General features: G+C 42.0%; 2 protein-coding genes across 5 annotated transcripts in view; both read left to right on the top strand.

Moving 5' to 3' along the window:
• The window catches only part of IAH1 (isoamyl acetate hydrolyzing esterase 1 (putative)), a 359,243-nt gene that overhangs the window by 311,391 nt on the left and 31,701 nt on the right, over nucleotides 1-16,151 (top strand). The gene's annotated exons all lie outside the window — the stretch shown is intronic.
• Nucleotides 1-16,151, top strand: part of CPSF3 (cleavage and polyadenylation specific factor 3) — a 51,750-nt gene that overhangs the window by 19,049 nt on the left and 16,550 nt on the right. For all 4 annotated transcript variants that reach the window (XM_050753903.1, XM_050753905.1, XM_050753906.1 and 1 more), the window contains 6 exons: nucleotides 192-350; nucleotides 1,898-2,044; nucleotides 7,187-7,339; nucleotides 11,531-11,639; nucleotides 13,990-14,088; nucleotides 15,258-15,352. In XM_050753903.1, coding sequence (XP_050609860.1) covers nucleotides 192-350; nucleotides 1,898-2,044; nucleotides 7,187-7,339; nucleotides 11,531-11,639; nucleotides 13,990-14,088; nucleotides 15,258-15,352 — 762 coding nt within the window. The remainder of the gene's footprint in view (nucleotides 1-191; nucleotides 351-1,897; nucleotides 2,045-7,186; nucleotides 7,340-11,530; nucleotides 11,640-13,989; nucleotides 14,089-15,257; nucleotides 15,353-16,151) is intronic.

Here is a 16,151-nt window from a genome sequence, read left to right as displayed (position 1 = left end):
TTTTCTACCATTCCTAGCCTAAACTGTTAGGAACTTGGTAACTGAACTTAAAATGTGTACCGATCTTGTGAAGGCCCTTTCAGTAGTGTGATTAATCTCTTCCTTAGCCTGTTGTTATTCTTTAAAAAGAAAGAATGCTTTGTCAGCTGCTGGTAGCTAACATACTTTTCCCATTCTGTTTTCTCTCTTAGAGCATGGATCATTTTGATGACATTGGTCCCAGTGTTGTCATGGCCTCCCCAGGCATGATGCAAAGTGGCTTATCCAGAGAGTTATTTGAAAGCTGGTGTACTGATAAGAGGAACGGTGTCATTATAGCAGGATACTGTGTGGAAGGGACACTTGCCAAGGTCAATTATAGTCATAGGCTATTGTATTATTCCTAATCAGAATTATGGAGGTGGTAGGGTCCTCACAGGTTTTTGCACTGAAGTAATTCTTTAAATAGTACAAGTTTTGATTTTTAAAAATGAGGATGAGAGTAGGTAGCTAGATATGAGCGTAGGATGTGGAATTATGCAGACACTGAATGGCATAATGAGGTCCCAGGTGATTGATGTACAAATTAAAGTTTGAGAAGTGCTCATCTGGTTGCAAGTAGAGAATGATGGACAGGAACCTATTTGAGACAAACACGTGAATACCCTCCCTCATCTCATGAAGAACAGGTTTACTAATATGTATGATCTTAAAAAGCTGTAGAATGTGTTTGGGTTGACCACCTTCTACTGTTATGAAACATTGGTTTTCAGCTCTTAGGGATGTAGAAATTGTAGAAAATACATGCAGAATTTGAGAGGCAGTTTCTGAGCATCCAGGCATCACATTCTCATCCTCTTAGCATTAACATCTATTTTATTTTTAAAAATATGATTCTTTATTTTGATAATCTTTATTACTTTACCTTGTTCTATAAAGTTCTTTAGTGGCCATGTTGTATTTAAAATAGATTTCCAGGCTGGGTGCAGTGGCTCACACCTGTAATCCCAGTACTTTGGGAAGCCAAGGTGGGCAGATCACCTGAGGCCAGGAGTTTGAGACCAGCCTGGCCAACATGACGAAACCCCGTCTCTACTAAAAATACAAAAAATTAGCTGGGCGTGGTGGCGTGTGCCTGTAATTCCAGCTATTCGGGAGGCTGAGGCAGGGAGAATTGCTTGAAACTGGAGGCAGAGGTTGCAGTGAGCCAAGATTGGCGCCACTGCCCTCCAACCTGGATGACGGAGCAAGACTGCATCTCCAAAAAAAAAAAAATTTGATTTCCGGGCCTGGCATGGTGGCTCACACTTGTAATCCTGCGCTTTGGGAGGCCACAGTGTGTGGATCACTTGAGCTCAGGAGTTCAAGACCAGCTTGGGCAACATGGAGAAATCCCACCTTTACAAAAAATAGAAAAATTAGCCAGGCGTGGTGGCACATGCCTGTAGTCCTAGCTAGTTGGGGGACTGAGGCAGGAGGATTGCTTGAACCCAGGAGGTCGAGGCTGCAGTGAGCTGAGATCACACACTGCATTTCAGCCTGGGTGACAAAGTGAGACCCTATTTCAAAAAACAAAGATTTTCAGAATAGAAATGTATCCACATATCTGGGAAATGACTTTGGAGAGCACAAGAGTAGTTGGGAATACAGGTTTGTCTTTCCAAGCATAGAGTTACGATTCTCACTGACAGCACACCAGATAGATGAGTTTTAGTTAATTTGTTTACTTTTCTCATTAAATGTTTGCTTGATTGAGAACATGAGTATTTGATACTTACTGAGTCAGTTATATTAGAATGATTTTGTGCTGAAGGTCCTAAATTTAACATGAGTTTATGACTGCATGAAAAAAATGAAAATGTACCTTTACGTTTATAACTGGGTAGTTTGTTATGCTATTTTTCTTCATTTTCCACAGCACATCATGTCTGAACCTGAAGAAATCACTACTATGTCTGGACAGAAGTTACCACTGAAAATGTCTGTTGATTACATTTCTTTCTCAGCTCACACGGATTACCAGCAAACCAGTGAATTTATTCGTGCTTTGAAACCGCCTCATGTGGTTAGTCTTATGAATTTGATTTATTGTACTAAAGGGAAAAGAAGTGCATACCCAGGAAACTGCAGCAGGCAGTTCACAAAGCAAGCATCACCACCTCCTAATGCAATACCCCACGAGCAGAGCCTTCCACGTGCGCTCGCGTTTGGCCTTTACAACTCCCCTTTGATTTCAACAAGCTGCACCCTTTCTCCGTAACCGACTCTTACTCAGACCTACCAACCCCAATCCTAATGTTTTTCTATTATTTTCTGCTGCCTCTCCAATAATTTAAGAGCCAGGCTTGGAGTATGACTGCTCATTTGGAATGCCAGCTCCATCTCTTACTTACTGTGTAACCCTTGGCAAGTTACTTAACCTCTCTGTACCTCATTTGTAAATAGGAATAATAACAGCTCATAAGGTTATTGTAAGGACCAAGTGAGAGAACATATCTGAAGCACTTAATGTGGTGCTTGGCACATAGTAAATGCTTAATAATAAGAAATAGTACAAGGATCATTTGGAGAGAGGAGAAAGACAAGTCACACAATAGTATAAGTTTAAGATTTAAATAGATATGAAATATACTATATAGCGTGGCCGGGCATGGTGGCTCACGCCTGTAATCCCAGCACTTCGAGAGGCTGAGGAGCGTGGATCACGAGGTCAGGAGATTGAGACCATCCTGGCTAACACAGTGAAACACCATCTCTACTAGAAATACAAAAATTAGCTGGGTGTGGTGGCGGGCGCCTGTAGTCCCAGCTACTCAGGAGGCTGAGGCAGGAGAATGGTGTGAACCCGGGAGGTGGAGCTTGCAGGGAGCCGAGATCATGCCACTGCACTCCAGCCTGGGCGACTCTGTCTCAAAAAAAAAAAAAAAAGAAATATACTATATAGTTCCTTATTAGTATATGATTTATTTATCTGTTTATTTATTTATTTATTTTTGAGATGGGAGTCTCGCTCTGTCACCCAGGCTGGAATGCAGTGGCGCGATCTCGGCTTGCGGTAGCCTCCACCTCCCTGATTCAAGCAATTCCCCTACCCTAGCCTCCCGAGTAGCTGGGATTACAGGCACACATCACGACACCTGTCTAATTTTTTTGTATTTTTAGTAGAGACAGGGTTTCACCATGTTTGCTAGACTGGTCTCGAACTCCTGACCTCAGGCAATCCGCCCGCCTTGGCTCCCAAGCAGCTCTCTGTCTCAGCCTCCTGAGTAACTGGGATTACAGGTGCCCACCAACACACCTGGCTAATTTTTGTATTTTTAGTAGAGATGGGGTTTTACCATCTTGGCCAGGCTGATCTTGAACTCTTGACCTTGTGATACACCTGCCTCAGCCTCCCAAAGTGCTGGAATTACAGGTGTGAGCCACTGCACCTGGCCAACTTACTTATATTTTTAAGTATGATGTAACTTATTAAAAATAAATTAGATATTTTGATGGAATTGGAAAGGAGGGGTAAGCTGAAAAAAGTGTGTATTTTTTATTAGAAGAACACTAATGAAGCATGTGTCCATAGAAAATAGATGAAGTGCCCTTTCCAAGTGTATCGGAAAGCAGAAGAAATGGCCTTTTGTTAGTTTTGTTTGTTTGCTTGTTGTTTTTGGCTTTTTTTTTTTTTTGGATGGAGTCTTGCTCTGTTGCCTAGGCTGGAGTGCAGTGGCGCCAATTTCGGCTCCCTGCAGCCTCTGCCTCCTGGGTTCAAGCGATTCTCCTGCCTCAGCCTTCCGGGTAGCTGGGGTTACAGGCACGTGCCACCACACCAAGCTAATTTTTGTGTTTTCTCTAGAGACAGGGTTTCACTACATTGGCCAGGCTGGTCTCGAACTCCTGACCTCAGGTGATCCACTCACCTCAGCCTCCCAAAGTGCTAGGATTACAGGCATGAGCCACTGCACCTGGCCTTGCTCGTTGTTTTTTAAATATGTTTTACTGTGGTAAAATATCTAACATAAAATTTGCAGTTTTAACCATTTTTAAGTGTACAAACCAGTGGCATTAATTATATTCACAGTGTTGTACAACCATCACCACATTCTGTTTTCACAGCTTTTCATCACTCCAAGCAGAAACTCTGTACCGTTACACAGTAACTCCCCATTTCCTTCCCCCCACCCTGGTAATCTCGAATCTACTTTCTGTTTCTATGAATTTGACTGTTCTAGGTATTTCATCTAAGAGGAATCATAATGCCTACGGTGTTTTCAAGGTTCATCACGTTGTGGCATGTATCAGCACTTCATGCCTAAGTCATGGCCCGTTGTATGTAGACCACATGTTGTTTATCCATTCACCTGTGGATGGACACTTGGGCTGTGTCACTTTCCAGCTAGTGTGAAATGGTATCTCGTGGTTTTGATTTTCATTTCTTTAATGACTAATGATGTTGAGCACCTTTTCATGCAGTCTTTTGTTAGTTTTTGAGTTCTTTCTAGCATGATAGGCCTCACAGCACTGGCCCTTAATGAGCAGATTATTTGGTCGAGAAATACCACTCTCCTGTCCATAGCATCATGGTGTGTAGAGTTTAGTCACAGAGTAGGCTCCTCCCAGGTGTTTCTTATTGAATGTGTGCATGAACATCCCCCCAGATTTCCAAGCCAGGGAAGAAAAGCCGTGTTGCTCTTTCTGTGTGGTGTCACCACCTCATCCTCAGCCCCATTTCATCCTGTCACTCTCTGGTTCTACTTCTGCTGATAGTTTAAGTTCCTGGGTTGAACTTCCTGCTCATTTTCCTGTAATAACCGGCTCTAGCAAAAGTATAGCTGCAGGATAAAATTGCAACACTAGTAGTGTTGGTGGTAGTAATCAGTACTAGCTTACATTGATTATTTACCACATGCCAGGCACCGTAGATGTGTTTTATATGAACTGACTTGCTTAATTTTCATGACCGACAGCTGTTCTGCAGATGGGAACACTGAGGCGTGAAATCACTTGGTCAAGGTTACACAGCTAATAAGCAGCAGCAGCACCAGGATTCTGCTCAGGCAGCCAGGCCCAGGCCCTTCCCCACCAAGCAGTAAGCCCTGCCACGTGCTGGTGCTGGCTATGCCCAGCCGCAAGCCATCTACCACGTGTGAGACACTACGAACAGTCTATCTTGGCCGGGCGCAGTGGCTCAGTCCTGCAGTCCCAGCACTTTGGGAGGCCGAGGCAGGTGGATCACTTGAGGCCAGGAGTTCAAAACCAGCCTGGCCAACATGGTGAACCCCACCTGTACTAAAAGTATAAAAATTAGGTAGGTGTGGTGGTTCACACCTGTAATCCCAGCTGCTTGGAGGCTGAGGCATGAGAATCCCTTGAACCCTGGAGGCAGAGGCTGCAGTGAGCCAAGATCACGACACTGCACTCCAGTCTGGGCTACAGAGTAAGACTGTCTCAAACAAACAATAAAAAGAAAAATCTGTCTTGTAAGATAGAAGTTACAAAAGTGAATGAAAAGGGACTGGTTGCTAATGCTGTTGTTGTAAACACCCTTTAAAATATATCATTGGGGCTGGGCACAGTGGCTCATGCCTGTAATCATACCACTCTGCGAGGCTGAGGTAGGAGGACTGCCCAGAAGTTTGACACCAGCCTAGACAACATAGTGAGACCTTGTCTCTACAAAAATAAAATAAAACTAGCCAACCATGGTGGCTCATGCCTGTAGTCCCAGCTACCTGGGTGGCTAAGGTGGGAGGATTGCATAAGCCTGGGAGATTGAGGCCACAGTGAGCCAAGATTATGCTACTGCACTCCAACCTGGACAACAGAGCAAGACTCTGTCTTTAAATAAAGAAATATATAAAGTAATAAAATGTTCCATTTGGTTCTGAAATATTTTATTAGGATAGGCACAGTGGCTCACACCTATAATCCTAGTACTTTGGGAGGCCAAGGTGGGCAGATCACTTGAGCCCAGGAGTTCGAGACCACCTTGGGCAACATGCAAGACCCTGTTTCTACAAAAAATACAAATATTAGCTGGGCATGGTGGTGTATGCCTGTAGTCCTGGCTATGTCGGAGGCTGAGGCAGGAGGATTGCTTGATCCCTGGAGGTTGAGGCTGCAGTGAGCCATGATCACACCAGTGTACTCCAGCCTGGGCAACAGAGTGAGACCTGTCTCCAAAAATATATAAATATATGAGGTAGGCCAGGCTCGGTGGCTCACGCCTGTAATCCCAGCACTTTGGGAGGCCGAGGCAGGCAGATCACAAAGTCAAGAGTTCGAGACCAGCCTGACCAACATGGTAAAACCCCGTCTCTACTGAAAATACAAAAATTAGCCAGGCATGGTGGTGTGCACCTATAGTGCCAGTTACTTGGGAGGCTCAGGCAGGAGAATCGCTTGAACTCAGGAGGTAGGGGCTGCAGTGAGCTGAGATCACGCCACTGCTACACTCCAGCCTGGGCGACAGAGCAAGACTCCATCTCACAAAAAGAAAAAAAAGGGAACTATGGGTGTTTTCTGACACAGTAGGGTAGCAATAGTTTTGTACAAGAGTCATAGGCATTTAAAACTAGAAGAGATTACAGAAGTCAGCCCTTTACCACTATGAACATAGAAGCAGTGAAACATGGAAAAGGCGTGTATCTTGTTAGTGGCAAAGACTGGAGTAGAAAAGAAGTTTCTTGGCCGGGCGCGGTGGCTCACCCCTGTAATCCCAGCACTTTGGGAGGCCGAGGCAGGTGGATCACGAGGTCAAGAGATCGAGACCATCCTGGCCAACATGCTGAAACCCCGTCTCTACTGAAGATACAAAAATTAGCTGGGCGTGATGGCACGCACCTGTAGTCCCAGCTATTTGGGAGACTGAGGCGGGAGAATTGCTTGAATCTGGGAGGCGGAGGTTGCAGTGAGCTGAGATCGCGCCACTGCACTCCAGCCTGCCAATAGAGCAAGACTCCACCTCAAAAAAAAGAAAAAGGAAAGAAAAAGGAAAAGAAGTTTCTTTACTCTTTGTTCAAATAGTACCACATAAGGATCTTTTGAAGCCAAACAGAATGAATATGTGTATACAAGTTGAATTGGCTGGAGGTCCTAGTAGTAAAGTTTCATAACTTCCAAGTATGTCTCTATTTCATATACTTAATTAATTCAACTCAGGACCATGATTAATCTGAATAATGTTTCCCTATATTCTTTTAACATTTATTCTATGTAGATTTTAGTCCATGGAGAACAGAATGAAATGGCCAGATTGAAAGCAGCACTGATTCGAGAATATGAAGATAATGATGAAGTTCACATAGAGGTTCATAATCCTCGGAATACAGAAGCAGTGACCTTAAACTTCAGAGGAGAAAAACTAGCCAAGGTAAAAGGTTATGGCTCCTGTCTATCCGATCCATGTTTTTTCTTCATGAAAGACTATACTTCATAAGAAAATAGATCTTTAGTCAAAAGAATATGCTTATTTCTGTCTATTTGTTATACTACAGGAATTGTATCCTTATCCTTTCTGGCTTCTTTTGATTCTGTTCATTCATTTCTTCAGGTGGAAAATGTTCAGCTAGATTAGATCTTAATGCAGCTGAATCTCATAGATCTTTAATCCACATCTCCACTTGCTTTTCCTTCCCACATCTGAGGGTAAAGAACTGTTCCTTACTGTTTGTTACTGTAGCCATGTATGTTTGTGTAGATATGGTGGAATATATGGAAACATTTTCTTTTTAAAAATTAATCGGCCAGGCTCAGTGGCTCACGCCTGTAATCCCAGCACTTTGGGAGGCTGAGGCGCATGGATCACTTGAGGTCAGGAGTTGGAGACCAACCTGGCCAACATGGTAAAACCCCGGCTCTACTAAAAATATATATATTTTTTTAAAAATTAGCTGGGCATGGTTGCAGGTGCCTGTAATCCCAGCTACTTGGGAGGTAGAGGTGGGAGAATCCCTTGAACCCGGGAGGTGGAGGTTGCAGTGAGCTGCAATCGCGCCACTGCACTCCAGCCTGAGTGACAGAGTGAGACTCTGTCTCAAAACAAACAAAAAAGAAGTAATCAAGGCTGGGCACGGTGGCTCACTCCTGTAATCCCAGGACTTTGGGAAGCCAAGTCAGGCAAATCGCTTTAGCTCAGGAGTTCAAGACCAGCCTGGGCAACATGGTGAAAGCCAGTTCTACGAAAAATACAAAAATTAGCTGGGTGCGGTGGCATGTGCCTGTAGTCCCGGCTACCCGGGCGGCTGAGGTGGGAGGATGACTTGAGCCCAAGAGGTTGAGGCTACAGTGAGCCATTGTCCTGTCACTGCGCTCCAGCCTGGGTGACAGAGCAAGACCTTGTCTCAAAAAAATAAAAAAAGAATTGCTCATTTTTCAGAGTGAAGTGTACTATTTTCAGAATTTGAAGTTGAAATAGTTAAGGAAAGCCTGAGCTGCCTTTTTAGAGGGATGCTGTCAGAAGTCTGCATCTTTACTTCTGTTGATCACAACTCCTTTAGAAATACTTCTAAGGAAAACTTTTTAAAAATTACATATATAATTTTAAATTTTTAAAAAGGAATTGAAATCAGTATGTTGAAGAGATATCCGCAACTCCCATGTTCTGTTTTTTTGTTTTGAGATAGGGTCTCACTCTGTTGCCCAGGCTGGAGTGCAGTGGTGCATTCATGACTCACTGCGTCCTCGACCTCCCTAGGCTCAGCTGATCCTCCCATCTCAGCCTCCCAAGTAGCTGGGACTACAGGCACAAATAATTTTTTTTTTTTTTTTTTTTTTTTTTTTTTTTTTTTTTTTTTTTTGAGAAGGAGTCTTGCTCTGTCGCTCAGGCTAGAGTGCAATGGCGCTATCTCGGCTCACTGCAACCTCCGCCTCCTAGGTTCATGCAATTCTCCTTCCTCAGCCTCCTGATTAGCTGGGATCACAGGCACCCACCACCACACCCGGCTAATTTTTTTTTGTATTTTTAGTAGAGACGGTGTTTCACCACATTGTCCAGGCTGGTCTCAAACTCCTGACCTCGAGTGATCCACCCATCTTGGCCTCCCAAAGTGCTGGGATTACAGGCGTGACCCACCATGCCCAGTCTCAGGCTCAAATTTTTAATGATTTAGTTGAAGGCTGAAATATCAACATATGGGCCAGGAGCTGTGGCTCACGTCCATAATCCCAGCACTTTGGGAGGCTGAAGTGGACAAATCATCTGAGGTCAGGAGTTCAAGACCAGCCTGGCCAACATGGAGAAACCCTGTCTCTACTAAGGATACGAAAATTAGCCAGTTGTGGTTGTGCGCAACTGTAGTCCCAGCCACTCAGGAGGCTGAGGCAGGAGAATCGCTGGAACCTGGGAGGCGGAGGTTGCAGTGAGCCGAGATCATGCCACTGCACTCCAGCCTGGGCGACAGAGCAAGACTCCATCTTAAAAAAAAAAAAAAAAAAATGTTAATAGCAACTTTACAACACACTTTTAATACATAATGAGCCAAACCTGCAGATGCTAATTAATGAATATCCTTTCTTGAAGGTGAATTGGAGGAAAAAAAGAAATTAGCAAAACTTAGGGTATGCGGTTTTTGTTGTAAATGGTTGTGGTTACTCCTGAGTCTTACTGTTCAAGAACTTCTCAGGGGCCAATTTAATAGTGTTTTTCTTATACCTGTAGAAAAATATACTCATTTGAGAATCTAGAACTGGATTTCCCATCCTCCGCTGGTGGTGGATTTATGGGAAGAAAAAATAAAGTTTTGCAGTCAGACAGTTTAGAAGATGAATTGAACTGAGTTCAGGAAGAGCTGGGTTTCTTATTGGAGTGTTCTGTTTCTCACCCATGATTTTAATGATTTAAAATCATTACCTTTAGTTGTTTTTCTTTCTCAAGTACAACATCACTATATTAAAATTAATCTCCTAGGAGCAAAGGTTCTTTTCTGAAAGCTACCAGCAGTTAAGGAGAAAATAACCCTAAGAAATCCTATGAAATGCAACCCTCTGTGTTTATAGTTATGAGAACAAATATAGCACTGCCTGGTTGCTTAAAGGTAAACAAGTATGGAACACACTGCGTTTATTCCCTTGAGCTCATTTACGTGCAGTTGAGAGAAGTTATATTTAAGAATACTGGGTTTCAGCCAGGCGTGGTGGCTCACGCCTGTAATCCCCGCTCTTTGGGAGGCTGTAGCAGGCAGATCCCTTAAGCTCAGGAATTCAAGATCAGCATGGGCAACATGGTGAAACCCCATCTCTACAAAAAATACAAAAAAAAAGCCAGGCTTGGTGGTACACATGGTGAGCGATGATCACACCACTGCATTCCAGCCTGGGTGACAGTAATACTCTGTCTCAAAAAAATAAATAAATTACGTTTTTTTGTTTTGTTTTGTTCTGTTTTTTTGCGACGGAGTCTCGCTCTGTCGCCAGGCTGGAGTGCAGTGGCGCAATCTCAGCTCACTGCAACTTCTGCCTCCTAGGTTCATGCCATTCTCCCGCCTCAGCCTCCCAAGTAGCTGGGACTACAGGCACCCGCCACCAGGGCCAGCTAGTTTTTTGTATTTTTAGTAGAGATGGAGTTTCACCATGTTGGCCAGCCAGGATGGTCTCAATCTCTTGACCTCTTGATCTGCCCGCCTCGGCCTCCCAAAGTGCTGGAATTCCAGGTGTGAGCCACCGCGCCCAGCCATACATGAGACTTTTTAAAAATGAATAGTGGGGCTGAGTGTGGTGGCTCACACCTGTAATTCCAACACTTTGGGAGGCCAAGGCGGGTGGATCACCTGAGGTCAGGAGTTCAAGACCAGCTGGCCAATGTAGCAAAGCCCCATCTTTACTAAAAATACGAAAATTAGCCGGGCATGGTAGTGGGTGCCTGTAATCCCAGCTACTTGGGAAGCTGAGGTGGGAGAATTGCTTGAACCTGGGAGGCAGAGGTTGCAGTGAGCTGAGATTGTGCCACTGCACTCCAGCCTGGGCGACAGAGTGAGACGCCGTCTCAAAAAAAAAAAGAATAGTGGGTTTCATGTTTGTAATATTTTTGTTTTTAAGTGGTTGTTATTTTATTCTCTTAAAAGTGTTTCTCCCTCAATTTATGAGCTCACCCATAACCTGTTTTTATTGACCTTTTTATTCAAAGCCACTGCTGCTGCTTTTAGTGTTAGGTGTACCACAGCCTCCCAGACTTGTATGAGTGGACCTCACTCTCTGTTGTGAGTTTGCAGCCAGCCTGAGGGAGTGCATGTGTGTGTTTCACGGGGACTTCCCGGCCTTCCCTACTACAGTGCAGCTAGTGAGAGCTTTCTTAAACCCCAGCACTTAGTAAGTTCCTTGCTTGTTGAACTGATTAGAACTGAACTATGCCAGATCTGCCACTGTGACTCTTCTCTTTGACACTGGTAGCAATGTGACTGCCCTCATCATAGAGATATCAAACATTTTATGTTTTTCATGGTTAAATCCATATGTTGTTTTCATAGTTCAAAGATGTTATGGTCATCATTATGATGAACTGCATTTTACTGTCTGAAAAACTGCATTTTACCAGGTTCTATTTTCTTCAAGTATTTTTTTTTTACAGGTTATGGGATTTTTAGCAGACAAAAAACCAGAACAAGGCCAGCGGGTGTCAGGAATACTTGTTAAAAGAAACTTTAATTATCACATACTTTCTCCTTGCGACCTGTCCAGTAAGTATACTATTAAATGTCAAATCTAACTTCACCTTAGCACTGAAAGAAAATCTGTGAAAACTTCTCTTCACCTTGTGGCCAAATTTTAAGTAACAGACAAATAAAAAAGGAATAGGTGCAAGTTAGCTAATTAGCTTTGTACCTATAGTAGTTCACAGGAGGAGGAAAAAAACACCTCCCGTGAACTACTGAAAGATTGAAATTATTCGTGAAATCACTTTCTTCGTCTTTGGAAACATAAGTTTGTTTCTGAGTTCACCCGATTTTCTACCCTCTACAACAGACTGGTGGGCTTTTATTTTCTGAAGTGACTTTGGATTCCCCAGATAAGCCATTTGGTTTTTAGGACCTTTGCATAAGCATTTCAGTTTTTTATGACCTTTACATCACTTGCTGGGCCTTTCTATTCCTTCACCATTCCGAAAGGAGTAGGAACAAAAACTTGTATAATTTCTTTAAAAGCAAAAAAGTATTAATGTAAAGCCTAATTTTTTCATTATGTTGGAACTTTCGACATCCAAATAAGTAACACCAACTATATAACTGACGCCTCTAATGTGTTTGTATAAATTGAAGCTCATTGTAGAGAAAAATGAAAAATTGGGCCAGGTGCAGGGGCTCACGCCTGTAATCCCAGCACTTTGGGAGGCCGAGGCAGGTGGATCACAAGGTCAAGAGATTGAGACCATCCTGACCAACATGGTGAAACCGACTCTACTGAAAATACAAAAATTAGCTGGGTGTGGTGGCACGTGCCTGTAGTCCCAGCTACTCGGGAGGCTGAACGTGGAGGTGGAGGTTGCAGTGAGCTGAGATAGTGCCACTGCATTCCAGCCTGGTGACAGAGCGAGATGCCATCTCAAAAAAAAAAAGAAAAATTGCACAAAACTAATAAGATTACATTTAAGTTTGTAAACTGCTTTTTTCCCAAAGTTGATACACAGTTCCATGTGCATTCTTTGTCTTTATAAATTTACTGAGCCATCAGTAAGTCATTTTCCAATGAATATGGTGTTATCTTCAAGTAAATGCTGTGCTCAAGGTGATTTACATGGTACTAATACATTATATGTACTTTATGCTGGAATAAAAATTAGCAGTGGCTGAGCATGGTGGCTTACGCCTATAATCCCAACATTTTGGGAGGTCAAGGTGGGCAGATGACAAGATCAGGAGTTTGAGACCATCCTGGTCAACATGGTGAAACCCTGTCTCTACTAAAAATACAAAAATTTGCTGGGTGTGGTGGCACGTGCCTGTAGTCCCAGCTACTCGGGAGGCTGTGGCAGGAGAATTGCTTGAATGTAGGAGGTGGAGGTTGCAGTGAGCCAAGATCACGCCATTGCACTCCAACCCGGGCAACAGTGTGAGACTCTGTCTCAAAAAAGAAAAAAAAAAGGAAAAGAAAAATAGCAGCAGTGGTGAGGTATTTACCTATGAGATTGCCCAGCTGTCAGACTTCATAGCATCATAGGTCATTGTCTGACTTGTGCCTTCATTCTGAGTTACTGAGCTCTTACTCTTATGCCACATAGTCCTAGCCCTTGAAATCAGTCTAATGAGGGAAGCAATCTTGGAAAGAGCTAGTCCCAGTATTGCTCAGTGGCATATAGAAGTGCATGATAAGTATGTGAAGACAGACAGTGCACCTCAGCAGTTGGGAAAAGCTTGGTAAATTAGGCAGCCCTTGTGCCAGGTGGTGAAAGATTGTTGGGAGTTACCAAGGAAAGAAGGCAGATGACAGCTGGCATACCAGCTCTATGGCATCCAAGAACCTGGTATGTTTGGGAACATGAGGTGCTTTCTTTTCCTTTTTTTTTTTTTTTTTTGTTTTTTTTTGAGACAGAGTCTTGCTCTGTTGCCCAGGCTAGAGTGCAATGGCACGATCTCAGCTCACTTCTACCTCTGCCTCCCGGGTTCAAGCAGTTCTCTGCCTCAGCCTCCTGAGTAGCTGGGATTACAGGCGCCTGCCACCACGCCCAGCTGATTTTTGTACTTTTAGTGGAGATGGGGTTTCACCGTCTTGGCCAGGCTGGTCTTGAACTCCTGACCTCATGATCCACCCGCCTTGGCCTCCCAAAGTGCTGGGATTACAGGCATGAGCCACCGCACCTGGCCATGAGGTGCTTTCTTACTGCTGGAGCAGAAGTTAACTGAAGGAGAAAGGTGGGGACATAGGGAGATCGGTGGGGAAATGTAAGGTGGTACCAAATTAAGGAGCGTCTTGTTAGCTTTCTGAAAAACATGTTGACATTTACTTTGCTTTTATTTCTTTTTTCTTTGCTCCTGGTATGTGTTTTGTAGGACTGGTATTGTTTCTTCAAGTCTATTCTAATTTTCTTTTCAGATTATACTGACTTGGCAATGAGCACTGTAAAGCAGACCCAGGCCATTCCATATACTGGTCCCTTTAATTTGCTCTATTACCAGTTGCAGAAGTTGACAGGTGTGTGTGTATTGAAATTCATTTCGTTGTTTTCTGTCTTTTTAAAGATAATTTTCTACCTAGAAAAGAATGTTACTTAATTTTGATAATTGTCTCAGAATTGTATGTTTTATTAATATATATGATCATGTTATTATTGCCTTTATGTGAAATTTTAGAAAATACACTCATATTCTTGCCTGATGGTCCTGTGAAAAAAAAATAAGAAAAACTTTAAAAAAATTAGAAAATATACTCAAAATTTTTTTTAATTCTGTAATACTTATCTTTGACCCACTTAAAATCTAGTAGTCTCTTTTCCTTGTTTGAAGTCTCTTTTACTTGACCATACCTAAAATTTTATCTGTTTCTTTTCTTTGATCAGTGAAAATAATTTTTCTGGCTCTATTGATACCAGTCTATACAGCAGGTTTTGTAAGAGTTCATGACCACTGGCCAAAGGCCAGTGAGAAAATAAACCTAGTCTGTTTTCATATTAGACCATTTGAGTTCGAGATTTTGTGTATTAACATCATGAGGGGCAGTGACTAAATTAAAAGGTGTGGACTTTCTGATAAAGCAAGAATACTTCATATTACAAAATATATTTTCCATCAGTCACGCTCTTCATGACTCATGAAGTACTACCATAAAATAAACCAGTAGAAAGAACCTTTTTTTAAAACCTCGGAACCTTGCACTAGTACAATCTGTCATAACATAGAAGGTTAATAAAATATGTCTGAACTGTCCTTGAGTAAGAGGATGCTAGAAAGACCAGAAAAGTCTCTTGAACAATAGAATTTCGCTGTAGAATGTTGAAGCTTACGAAGACAGAAGGTAGACGAAACTAGTTGGCAACAATTGACTAATTTTATGTCATATGTTAAAAGATGCTAGTAGAAGGCTAAATCTCTTGTATACAAAACATAGATGTTTGAACACCACTTAAGTTTGCTACTGATAAAATGTTTGATGTCCGAGGTAAATGCTACCTAGATAGATGAATGTTTGCAATACATGTTCAGACCTTTCCGTTGCTATACTTTGCTGTTTAAAAATTGACTATACAAATGAGTTACTAACTTTTTCATTGTGTAGCTGCTTTAACTGTCTCTATAAACAAATGAATGGTCTCTGGAAGATTATCAGAAAAGTATATACATCTTATAGTTACATCTTTCTTTCAGGTGATGTGGAAGAATTAGAAATTCAAGAAAAACCTGCTCTGAAAGTGTTCAAAAATATTACTGTAATACAAGAACCAGGCATGGTGGTATTAGAAGTAAGAAAAGATCATTTACCTAAACAATGAGAGAAAAAAGTTTTAAAAAGAGTTCATGAACAATTGTAGAGAATATTAGTTTCTTCCCAATTAGAAAAAGAATATTGTTGGAAAGTGTGTGTGTGTGTGTGTGTGTGTGTGTGTGTATCTCTCTTATAAAACCTGCTGTATATAAAACATATATATATATATATATATGTTTTAAGGACCAGCATTAAGTATTATTAAGTAGCTGAGCATTTTCTATGTAGTCACAAAAACCTAATAATAAATTAAGGGTTTGTATTTAGTATGTGTAGTAAGTATAGTCCTTTCATATAAATCTTACCTGATTTTATGGTATTCCAGGATGTCTTTAGTTATATCAAAAGGTTTTATAATTCTTAAGGAAAAAATTTAATTATGTTAAATTAAAACAAACTTAGGTACCACTCGTTAAAAGAGCAGAATTTTGAAGATTCAAATAAACAACAATAAAGTGACCCAAATCTGGAAAGGACAGAAATTATTAAATTAAGTGATGTGGTTCCTGTTAGAATTTTAAACTCCAGCTTGTGGAGTTTGGAAGACAGATACCAGAGGAATTGCATGGTTGATTTTGATAGATTGGCACCTGTTTGGTTTAAAGAAGGATTTTCAAAGTGAGTCCTACCATTGAATAGTCCAGGGACGTATCTTATCTACTGCTATGCCCCAAGGTAGAATTGTATATAAATTGCCAAGGTAGATGGTCAACTATTTCATTCATACATTCTAATTTTTTTTTCTTTTTTTGAGACGGAGTCTTGCTCTGTCACCC

Source organism: Macaca thibetana, chromosome 13, assembly GCF_024542745.1.
Source record: "Macaca thibetana thibetana isolate TM-01 chromosome 13, ASM2454274v1, whole genome shotgun sequence".
NCBI lineage: Eukaryota > Metazoa > Chordata > Mammalia > Primates > Cercopithecidae > Macaca > Macaca thibetana.
The sequence above is the reverse complement of the archived record's forward strand: the minus strand, read 5'-3'. Positions and strand labels throughout refer to the sequence as shown.